The sequence below is a fragment of the Morus notabilis genome, unplaced genomic scaffold, assembly GCF_000414095.1.
Source record: "Morus notabilis unplaced genomic scaffold, ASM41409v2 Scaffold243, whole genome shotgun sequence".
Lineage (NCBI taxonomy): Eukaryota > Viridiplantae > Streptophyta > Magnoliopsida > Rosales > Moraceae > Morus > Morus notabilis.
This window is the reverse complement of record NW_010359811.1, coordinates 448,524-460,376: the sequence shown is the minus strand read 5'-3', so window position 1 is coordinate 460,376 and position 11,853 is coordinate 448,524. Positions and strand designations below refer to the sequence as shown.

At 34.2% G+C, this 11,853-nt stretch overlaps 1 protein-coding gene across 1 annotated transcript; it reads right to left on the bottom strand.

The window, feature by feature from the left end:
- Window positions 1-295: 295 nt before the first annotated feature.
- Window positions 296-11,848, bottom strand: LOC21400529 (probable LRR receptor-like serine/threonine-protein kinase At1g53430). The gene is made up of 24 exons (XM_024163684.1): window positions 11,661-11,848; window positions 9,874-10,063; window positions 8,058-8,129; window positions 7,658-7,726; window positions 7,464-7,535; window positions 7,284-7,355; window positions 6,677-6,748; window positions 6,518-6,589; window positions 6,343-6,411; window positions 6,164-6,238; window positions 5,991-6,062; window positions 5,562-5,639; window positions 5,367-5,432; window positions 5,158-5,220; window positions 5,001-5,039; window positions 4,786-4,844; window positions 4,179-4,540; window positions 3,843-4,041; window positions 3,623-3,760; window positions 2,543-2,661; window positions 2,129-2,339; window positions 1,811-2,048; window positions 1,431-1,581; window positions 296-986 (listed from the first exon to the last, which is right to left on the bottom strand). Exons 1-24 carry the CDS (start codon window positions 11,767-11,769, stop codon window positions 588-590), a joined length of 3,066 nt encoding a protein of 1,021 aa, XP_024019452.1. The 5' UTR covers window positions 11,770-11,848; the 3' UTR covers window positions 296-587.
- Window positions 11,849-11,853: the final 5 nt, after the last annotated feature.

Here is an 11,853-nt window from a genome sequence, read left to right as displayed (position 1 = left end):
TGAATTATATTGAGTCTAGTGACATAAGCGGTGTTCAGGTGGGTTGGAGTTTAAAGAGAGGTTGCGGGTGTATCGAAAAAAGAAAAAAATTGTAGTGACGTTCAACAATTAGCTCCTTCATGAAAATTTTGCTACTTTTTCCCCAGTTATTAAGATATATTTCTGTTTAGATAATATTAAAATGGTACTGTTGAGTTTAAATAAGCATGATCACATACGTACTAGGCGTCCGTTTATTGGGGGGTCTATCCTTTTTGACTTTTCAATCTAAACATACAAAAAGATTAAAACAAAAGGGTTGGTGCTGCCGACTATTCCAACACAAAGGAAGCATTCCCTTATTTTATTCTCTTTGTGGCCTCAAGATGAGGAGTGCAGAAGAGAATTTCTCTCGAGTTTGTTTTCACAAAAATAGAGTAAAAGAACAGGCGAGCAACAGAGTGAAATTTTCTCTCAAGTTTATTGAAATACGACAAACCGTTGTCACAATAATATAGAACAACTTTGCAGAGGAATATTGTAGACAAAACTGATTAGAACTTTCATTTTCTGAGTATTTTCCCTCTAAATTCAAACGACCAAAGATTCTAAAGACGCTTTCTTGATGAGGAGGTATCCAGATGATCATCCTTACTTTGGAGAGAACCAGAGGAATCCACCCACGTCCCATCTGTAGAACTGCCTAATTGTTGACTTGTGTTGGAGTACAAAGAGAAATCAGTTTGGTTGTCCAGTGCCAGCTTCTCAAAGGCCTTGAACCTCGCATTCTGGCCATTCTTGCTGCAATCGACTACTGGTGCTCGGACCGGGATTTTGCCTTCGAGCATACTGACCACGGCGGACATAATTGGTCTAAGACTGGGAGACTGGTTGGTACATAAGAGCGCCAGGTTAAGCATTGTCAGAGCCTCCTTTTTGGAGTAGTTTGAACCAAGACTAGAATCCACAAGGTCTAAAAGATTTCCTTGTTCTTGTATGACATAGGCCTTCAGTTACATGCACATAAACAAATCAGTTTGCGTAAGAGAATGACATGATTAACATCTAATGACGTGAAGAACATCTAACTTTAAACTCCTTGAATGCACTTAAGATTAGAAAATCCATTTGAGAGAAAATATAACAAGAATACAACTTCTTTATTTGTATCTTTAATTAATTAATACAAGTGATTTGATAATTATGTGATTTAAAGTTCAGTTCTGAGAGTTTCTACTTATGTAATCAACCAAAAAAAAAAAAAGTTTTATTTCAAAAAAGAGGCCCTTCCTTCTATTGTAGAGTTGTTTCAATATTCTGTCAAAGTCAATATTTCCTTATAATTCTTCTGAAAAGAGTCCTAGAATCCTTGAGATATTGCAAGAGTAGTATATCAGTAGAAAAATAACAAAAGAACCTACACAAACGAGAGCATGGGATGCACGACTTACCCAATCCAGAAGATAAACAAACTCCTCTCTTGGCCTGTAATTTGTGTTGCTCTTTCCAGTGACAATCTCTAAAGCTACAACGCCAAAGCTGTACACGTCTGCTTTGTCAGTCAAGTAACCTCTGGTTGCGTATTCAGGAGCCATATAACCTCTAAAGAGAAAGTAAATAGTTACAAATATGAGTGTAGTGCCATAGCCAATAAAGCAAAAGACGAATTTTCAAGCTGTTCCGAACTACATGTTAATAAGAAATCTCTGTTATGCATTATCTAAAATTCGTGCATGTTATGCAGCCCCTTACAGAGGTTAAAAAGAATATTGCAGCTTCATTGTGAAATTAACTCAGAATGGTCAAGACAAAGTGATAGAAATAAACGGACATTGTTCCGGCAATTCGTGTACTGATATGGGTATTTTCTTCTTCATCAAGCTTAGCTAAACCGAAATCAGATATCTTGGCATTTAGATCCTTATCAAGTAGCACATTGGTTGCCTTTATATCTCTATGAACAATTTTCAATGTCGACTCTTCATGAAGATAAGCTAAACCCCTTGCTATCCCCAAGCATATCTTCTGCCTAGTTGGCCAATCCAGGTCTAACCGGTTTTCCTCACGACCTATCAATGTTAAGGCACATCAGAGAGCAGAAGATGTAATTTTTATAATGAACTTGGGACATGAAGAGAAAGGCAAATACCGAAAAGCACGCGGGCGAGACTGTTGTTTTCCATGTATTCATATACAAGCAGCAATTGTTTTCCTTCAATACAGCAACCATGTAGTCTCACAAGATTTGGATGTTGCAATGCAGATATCATGCCTATCTCATTAACAAATTCACGATTACCCTGCTTTGATTTGGATGAGAGCTGCTTAACAGCAATTATACTGCCATTCGCCAGTACACCCTAAGAATCAAGAAACTAATTTCAGTACCATATATGCTCAAACAATATTAGTATTTTAATCCTTTTTGTTTTTTTGTTTTTTGTTTTTTGTTTTTTTGTTTTTTTGTTTTTTTTTTTGGCAAAACCATCAGTACTAGTCCTCACCAAGTATTTTTACGAACATTATCAAAATGCGGTAAGAAACGGTAATACTTAGTATTTACCTTGTAAACTGGTCCAAAGCCTCCTTCACCTATCTTGTTTGCAAGGTCAAAATTACCAGTGGCAGATTTGATTTGTCGTAATGAGAAATATCCTGTTTGAAGTTCTAACCCACGTAGTTCTGGAAATTTATAAAAAAAAAAAAAAAGGGTGTTAGATAGGTACAATTAAATAGCAGAAATAGCAAACAGTATACGTGGTTGAAATGCTGACAAATACAATTCATCCACTGTGCATTATTTGACATTAATTGCAAACTAAAATACAATTCACAATAATTTCGATGAATATAGTGTCTTGCTCAATATCTGAACAGAAACAACACTTGGATTCGATAGCACATTTGAATGGAATATAGATAGTTAGTTCCTAGAACATTGCACTTTTCATAAATTAAACGAGACCTATTCTGCTTAAAGTAAGACCAGAAGGATGTCTCTTATAAGTTTACAACAACAACAACAACAAGCCTTAATCCCAACTTTTGGGATCGGCTATATGGATTTCACTTTTCCACGCAGCTCTGTTCGAAATTAGACTTTCATGAAGGCCTAGATCTTGAATGTCTTTCCTAACTACTTCAGTCCACGTAATTCTTGGGCTACCCCTCCCTCTCTTAGTATTAGGTATAAGAATGTCCTCCCAAGCACGAACTGGTGCTTCTAGCTATCTACGTTGGACATGCCCGTACTACCTCAAGTGGCCTTCGCGCACCTTATCTTCTATTGGCGCTACATCTAATTTACTATGAATAACTTCATTCTTTATGTGATCCATTCTTGTATGGCCACTCATCCATCTTAACATACGCATTTCTGCCACACTCATCTTACATATATGTTGTCTCTTATAACCTTATAACTCATAAAATCGATGAAAGCAATTTCCAGTATGTCAAAATTCTTTGGTCATTAGATTGGAAATAGACAGTGAAAACATGAAGAAGTTAAATTATATTGCTTTCTTTTAGGGAAAAAAATGTGAATGGATGAGACAAGTAACCAAGTCTAGTTGCAAGAATGAATTATCGGTGTGGAAAAAAATGGTTTCTAGAGACTGGAATTTAAGGTATTTAATCTCACCTTCATCTTGAAGGTGTTTCCCCCCTAAATATCCCCTCATTCGGAGAACCAACAAAATAAGTATGACAAGCAAGCAAGTTGACGCTACAATGCCAGCAATAGCTCCAACAGATAAGCCCTCAGTATCAAAGTCATCGTCTGTAGGAAAGAGAACGTGTTATGATGAACCCAAAATAAAAGATATAGAAACATAGTTTGAAGGTAGAATTTAGTGACTTACTCGATGTCACACTGATGGCAGATATAAGAGGTCCATAGACACCTTTGTCAGGAATAGCAGTAGTTCCTTTACCCGCCCAGTATAAGTGGATCTCTAAAGTGCTACCTTCAACAACGATACCATCAAATGTCAGATTGTAGCCTATGTTGACACCTCCAGCCTTCTCCACAATATTGAAATCCTTCAAATGTGTCTTGCCCTGTCCACAGACCAAGTTAAACCTTGACTAGATTCAAAAGAAAATTTGACACTTTCTTTTCCAAAGGCCAAAAAAAAACTTATGTAAAAATAATGATGTAAACATTAAATTCAGAAAAATGTACTACTTTTACTAACTTGAATTACAATATCAAATATGCGCTTTCCAAGACTGCTAAATGTCTGGTCATCAGAATACATTATTTCAGCAAAGTGGAGTGTCACTGTGTAACTGCCTTGTCGCAGGCAAAGGCCGTAATACTTGAGTGATAGGGGGGCAATGCGAGCTGTTTGAAAAATTTCTTGATAAGTCTCATTTGAAGAAGATGCAGCTGCAACCGTGTAATTCTGGTTATTCCCACCATCCATGTAATCCCCCGTACTGCTATAAGCCCATTTTAGTAGTGATGAACTAAGAAAGTATGATGGCCCACCAGCCCCTTGGTCGGCTTCATATTCACCAAAAGTTGGCCCTCCACAATTGATATACAAAGAATGAACTGCAGATGGAATAGACATTATATCTAAATGGCATCCAACATAGGTAACATAAGATCAATAAAGCTAATATGCTCATGAACAGCATGAATATCTTATGGCCCGTTTGTTTCATATACTCAAACTCAAATCATTGATCCTGCTACAGTGTTTTCCTCTCACAAAAAATTTGAATTTCAAATGTCAGAATCAAGAACATGGTTTGAGTATACCTTCCAAACGGGCTCCTATACGAGCTTGTTCTTACATTTTGGTTCAGAGCAGGGAAGATCCTTCTTGTAGCACCAGTTGTTTGTTGAAGTTGATCTGTCATTATGCAAGTTTGTTAAATCAAAAAAGAGGCCATTACTAAAGCCGGATTGGTGATATTTGATACAAAATTTGATGTAGCTGACATTATTAAAAAACCAAAAAAAAAAAAAAAAAGAATATAACAGCTGGAAGTCAAAATAACAAACTTACGATGGACCCTCCAGAGACGAGTAACCAGAAACAAGATTCCTGTGAAATGGTAAAGGTATGAAGTAGATATTTAAGAAGAATTGCAACTATTTAACAGCCCCTTATATAGATATCAATATTTCTTGGAGAAAGCTTTTCGGAAAAAAGATGAACTTACACATTTTCCATTTGTCCACAAGAACCTGGTGGTGTCCCATTAAAATTGTTGTAAGATAAATCACTGCAAACACATTAGTCAATGCATCATTGTTAAATTTGTTAGTTCATGTGTCTTTTAATTAGAAATTATAAACTGCAGAATGCAGTACAAGAATAAATATATATCCAAATGAAATAATAAAGCATGGGCAATGGATAGAGACTAACAAAGGCTTTCTACTCTGCCTCATCCAATTCGGCACTTCTCCAGTCAGAGAATTATTGGTCAAATACCTGCAGCCATGGAACATTAATCATTAGTTTCTCATTAATCAAGCAGTTGAGGAAACTATATAGAAATAGCTAATTGAAAGCTAAATTAAAATAAATCTTAGACCAATGTATGATTGACTAGCGACTCACAGGAAATCTATGTTCCCCAGATACCGGTCCTCGGCTTTCCATGGGATCTCACCAGTCAACCTGTTGAAACTTAGGTCTCTAAAGGGAAGGCCAAAGAAAACAGAGTCAAAATACAAGCATGCATCAGTAGTTTATCTGGACAGATTACATAATACAGCAAAAAAACAACTCAGATCAAGCTCTGAAGCATAATAAGAAATCAAGTTCCAAGACAGAGAAATAATCAGAGCAGTTTATCAGGTAGAAACAATTTAATAATCAGGTCAGTTTACTTCCTGGCACAACTAAATTGAGATACTTAAAAGTGTCACCAGAACAAGTCTAATTCCTCATTTCGAAAACGTAACTCCTATTACTGTATTAGCTAGAAAATCAAATTCAGATGACTTAGTTTTCCCCTTTCAGTATACAACATTTGCAAGCACTTACAATGTTCTTAAAGACGCCAAGTTTCCGATGTACTCAGGAATCTCACCATTAATTGAACAATTCCTCAAAATCCTGGAGTCCCAAAAGTGACACCGAAAGCTCAATAAGTTCCAGAGAACGGAAATAATCACATAGGATTGCTGTTACTGCAGATGAAGACATAATAAACTCACAATCTTTCCAAACTTTGCAAATCCTTGAAACCGTCAGGGAAAGGTCTAATCGGTCCGCTTAAATCAGATATCCTCCTGATAAAGAAAGTCAAGTCAGGTATGTTTATGTAATTTAATTAACCTTTCGTCAGTTCATTAAACTGAACATGCAATCATTAGATAGAGAAACATTTTCTCACAATTCAGTCAAGTTTATTAAACGAGACATGTTGGGGATAGGACCCTCCATTGACGTTCCTTGCATATCCCTGCAATAATTACGCTCAATATACAGTAAATAATATATATGTATCTTCTTTTTTCCTTCTGAGAGAGGAATAAATAATATAAATGAAATGGAAGTGAAGTACTAACAGTCTCTTAAGTTTTGTCCAGTTTCCAATAAAACTAGGTATCTGTCCTGATATTCCGTTCCCATCTATCCTACTGCAGGCAGTAAATAAAGATGATGAATATTTGAATTCCAAAGGATTATGTAAACCCAAAATGCTGGAACCTTATAATACTACTTACAATTCAGTTAAGTTCTTTAGATTCCCAATTTTTTTTGGTATTGTTCCTGTAAAATTGTTTGAAGACAGAGCACTGTACAATGAAGAAACTGTTAGTCAAGCATTCCCTAAAAAAAGGGGGAAAAAATCTCACTACTTAAGTAATGGTGGGTCTCAACTACCCACCTATTCATCTAGCATTGGTACATACTTTATGCCAGTAGTGTGCATTTATGGGGTAAACTAAGGGCCCCTTTGTTTCAAATTAAACTTCAAAAGTCAAAATCAAGAATAACTGATTTGAACAAATAAACCAAATGGGCCCTAATAATTTAAGTGTGCAAAAAAAAAAAAAAGGAGGGGGGGATATGACCAGTTTCTGACCGTTACATCCGGTCAAAATCATATATGATTAAAAAAGTATGCAAAACAGACCGTTTATGTGAAATCTCTTACAGCTGAAATTAGAGAATTACCGATAATTCATTTTTTCTATTCCTACTAGAGAAACTCTAAAAAAAAAAAAATCAAACAACAGAGCCCTCTGCTTTTCCTCCTACCAAACAAACTTTAACTAAAAAAAAAAAAAGCAAAAAAAAAAAAAAAAAAGAACAAGAACGAAGCCTTACAGTCTTTCCAAGTTACTCAAACCCCCAAGCGCTTCAGGAAGACTCCCTTGGAGCTGATTTTGCTCCAACACCCTGAAATTAAAATTATTTAACTCGCAATAATCAACTTTCTATTGATTAATCCATGAAAATAGAAAACAAAAGAAAAATCCGTCGCTCAACTACAAGTGAATGACTTACAGAGCCGTGAGAGTAGAAATGTCACCAATCTCCACAGGAATTGAACCATTGAGCCGGTTTCCCAAAAGAGATCTAGGCAAACGAATTTACGATCAAAATTCCTCGAATCTCTAGAAATGGAAATTGAATTTATCGGAATAATCCAATCCATGGATGATCATATAAAATACAAATGCATATGAGAATTGACTTACAGAATGCGAAGCGGAGCACGAGAGAAGCTTGGAGGGATTGATCCATGGAAGTAGTTGCGAGTCAGATCACTGTTTCATGAAATCCGAATAAGAAGAAAAAAAAAAGAAAGAAATATCAAATTCTAACTTTAATCATTTGATGAATTTTTTTTTGTTTTTAAAATTTAAAATAACATATTTGAGTCCGTAAATAATTTTGATAATGAAATTGGGCTCCGTTCACTTTGCTGATTCGAGTTTAGAATTTAAGTTTTTCTACAATAAAAAGCTCTCACAAACAATCACATCTAACTTTTTTACTACAGTAAAAAGCTCTCACATAAAATCACATCTCAACTCAAATTCTAAACTCGAATCAGCGAAGTGAACGGGGCCTTGGTAAATTGATGTTTGGACTCACAGTTCTTGCAGATGCGTAAGGTTTCCAAACTCCTCAGGCAAAGCTCCTGCTAAATTGAGGCCCTTCAACAGGCTACAAGTGCGTGACAATATTAAGGTCGATAATATGAATCACGACACGATGATACGATTTAAAAATGACGTTTTTAACTCGTCACGTTAACACCATATTAAATTAAAATTAATAGTAATTTTGCTGAACTTATTGAAACTTTGAAAAAAAAAATCAAAAAATATCAGACATGATATAATAGGGAAAAAAAAAAGGAAATGTTTAAAGTAATTATATTAACTTTATTTTTAAGCAATAGCGTAATAAATAGAATGTAATAATTTGGATGCCAATATTTTCACTATATACAATAAGAAGATATTTTAAGATATATATTTATATAATCAATAATATACAAAACAGATTTCAATTGTACGACAAAAAAGAAAAAAAAAAGTTTATGATAGTTGGGTTCAATCGGTATTGTTTATTTTTGAGTATCATATTAATGTTAATATCGAGAACTATATATTAAGTTTTTTTTTTTATTTTTTTTATTTTTGTTAACATCCAAAGTCTCTCTAAAACAATTATAAGTTTCATTTAAATATGTTTTGTATGATGGAATTCTCCTACAACAAAATAAAGACCCATCATCAACAACGACAACAAGTATAAAGAATTAGAGGAGCCTACATTCTGCTGACGTGGCAAACGGTGTTACTGTCGTAAGAACAATTGCAGGTGACCTCGTGCCGAATATCTGGATTTGAAGAGATGTTTTTGTTGTTGAAGTCTACATCCAGCCGATTGCAAGAACTTTCGTTTACCTTGTTCCAAAAACGGCTCAACTCTAGCTTCTGAGAAATTGTTTGAAGAACTTGTACTGTGTCACGTGACGGTGGAAAAAGAAAAATGAAAAAAAAAAAAAATTGGAAAATTCAAGAACGAAAGAGTGCAATAATGGTTAGTATGGAAAAGAACCCAAAATTCACAAAAAAACAAAAACAAAAAAAAAACAAACAAAAAAACAAAAAGAACCAAACAAAAAGTTATAAGGGTTTAATATAACTACTTACTACTAGGAGACCTTATCATAAAAAAGCAAAACCAAAAAAAAGAAAAAAAAAAACCTAATATATAATTTTACTTGTACTCTAAACTTATAAGGGTTTATTAATTTGGATCATTTAACTTTTAATTGTGATAAATGAAGTCTTAGGCCTCGTCCACTTTGCAGATTCGAGTTTTCAATTCGAGTTGAGATGTGACATTTTTTTAGAGCTTTTCACTGTAGCAGAAAAAGTTAGATGTGACATTTTTTTAGTGTTTTTTACTGTAGAAACTTAAAACTGAAAACTCGAATCGGTGAAATGAACGAGGCCTTAGATTTTAAAAACTATTCCGACTATATATGGTGCACTAGCTAATTTACATCCGTCGCACGAATGCACTCAAAACTTTTTGTTAATTGATAAATTAGACCTCAAAACTTTTTAATTTCGGTAGACCCCATTAATTAATATTTGTTACCGATTGGACTACATTACCAGAGTCCTACATATATGTTTAACTTTTAAACATTTTAGAGTTGAACTTGCGATAACAAAAAGCTCTAAGAGGATGTTTGCAATTTGCGTTTAAAATATCTTTATGCCAACATCAAGTATTTATTGGCAGGAAATATTGGCCCATGCAAAGTTATCCACGACTCTCTATCTAATGGGCCCCGCCCCGCTTACAGTCCACACGCAACAATAATATAGACTTCCGAAGTCAACATTTCCACAATCGACAACAAGTATAAAGAATTAGAGGAGCCTACATTCTGCTGACGTGGCAAACGGTGTTACTGTCGTAAGAACAATTGCAGGTGACCTCGTGCCGAATATCTGGATTTGAAGAGATGTTTTTGTTGTTGAAGTCTACATCCAGCCGATTGCAAGAACTTTCGTTTACCTTGTTCCAAAAACGGCTCAACTCTAGCTTCTGAGAAATTGTTTGAAGAACTTGTACTGTGTCACGTGACGGTGGAAAAAGAAAAATGAAAAAAAAAAAAAATTGGAAAATTCAAGAACGAAAGAGTGCAATAATGGTTAGTATGGAAAAGAACCCAAAATTCACAAAAAAACAAAAACAAAAAAAAAACAAACAAAAAAACAAAAAGAACCAAACAAAAAGTTATAAGGGTTTAATATAACTACTTACTACTAGGAGACCTTATCATAAAAAAGCAAAACCAAAAAAAAGAAAAAAAAAAACCTAATATATAATTTTACTTGTACTCTAAACTTATAAGGGTTTATTAATTTGGATCATTTAACTTTTAATTGTGATAAATGAAGTCTTAGGCCTCGTCCACTTTGCAGATTCGAGTTTTCAATTCGAGTTGAGATGTGACATTTTTTTAGAGCTTTTCACTGTAGCAGAAAAAGTTAGATGTGACATTTTTTTAGTGTTTTTTACTGTAGAAACTTAAAACTGAAAACTCGAATCGGTGAAATGAACGAGGCCTTAGATTTTAAAAACTATTCCGACTATATATGGTGCACTAGCTAATTTACATCCGTCGCACGAATGCACTCAAAACTTTTTGTTAATTGATAAATTAGACCTCAAAACTTTTTAATTTCGGTAGACCCCATTAATTAATATTTGTTACCGATTGGACTACATTACCAGAGTCCTACATATATGTTTAACTTTTAAACATTTTAGAGTTGAACTTGCGATAACAAAAAGCTCTAAGAGGATGTTTGCAATTTGCGTTTAAAATATCTTTATGCCAACATCAAGTATTTATTGGCAGGAAATATTGGCCCATGCAAAGTTATCCACGACTCTCTATCTAATGGGCCCCGCCCCGCTTACAGTCCACACGCAACAATAATATAGACTTCCGAAGTCAACATTTCCACAATATATATATATATATATATATTAGTTAGCTAATTAAAGACTTCTCGTTAATACACATTTTTAAAAAAAAAACTAATATTTTTATAAACGCGTTTAGTAAGTTATTTATGCCTCGTTCATTTCGCAGATTTGAGTTTTTAATTCGACTTGAAATGTGACATTTTTTTGAGAACTTTTCACTGTAGCAGAAAAAATTATATGTGATATTTTCTGAAAATTTTTACTGTAAAAACTTAAAATTAAAAACTCAAATCGGTGAAATGAACTAAGCCGACTTAAAATATGTTTCTTGATAATCCAGACATGGGAGCATAGCCTGTAAGAATATGTTGAAGCAAACAGTTTAAAAAGGTGAAGAAATTTCAGTTACTAAAGGTCAATTGCTCATGATCAAACAATCAATTTTAGTTTGAGACAAGAGAGAGAGAGAGAGAGAGAGAATCTTAGTTAATTAGAAAGTTATAATCTTTTCTTTTCACAGCAGTTTTCTTTTGAGTTTTGAATTTCTGGAAATATAGATTTTTTTTTCTTACTAATATTTCCTTAATTTCATCTAGTTTAGTTTCCTACCTAATTATTTTCCAATTGAATGAACTAAAAAGATCACAATTCTCACCAAGAAATTAAGCATATATTAATGAAGATGTCCGAATCGCTAAAGAGCCAAATTAACTGACAAAAAAAAAAACTCACCTTCTCCTTGAGGCAGAAGTTGAGCGTTCAAGCAAATTAAAGCTAGAAATCCATAAACAACATTGACAGCGACAATATTCTTGTAGGTCGATAAGAGAAACGACAACATTTTTCGCCGTAGCAGGAGCTGAATTGAGTGTAACGGATCGTCGGATCAGATATGAAAAACAAATGAAAATTAAGGGAGAGAGAG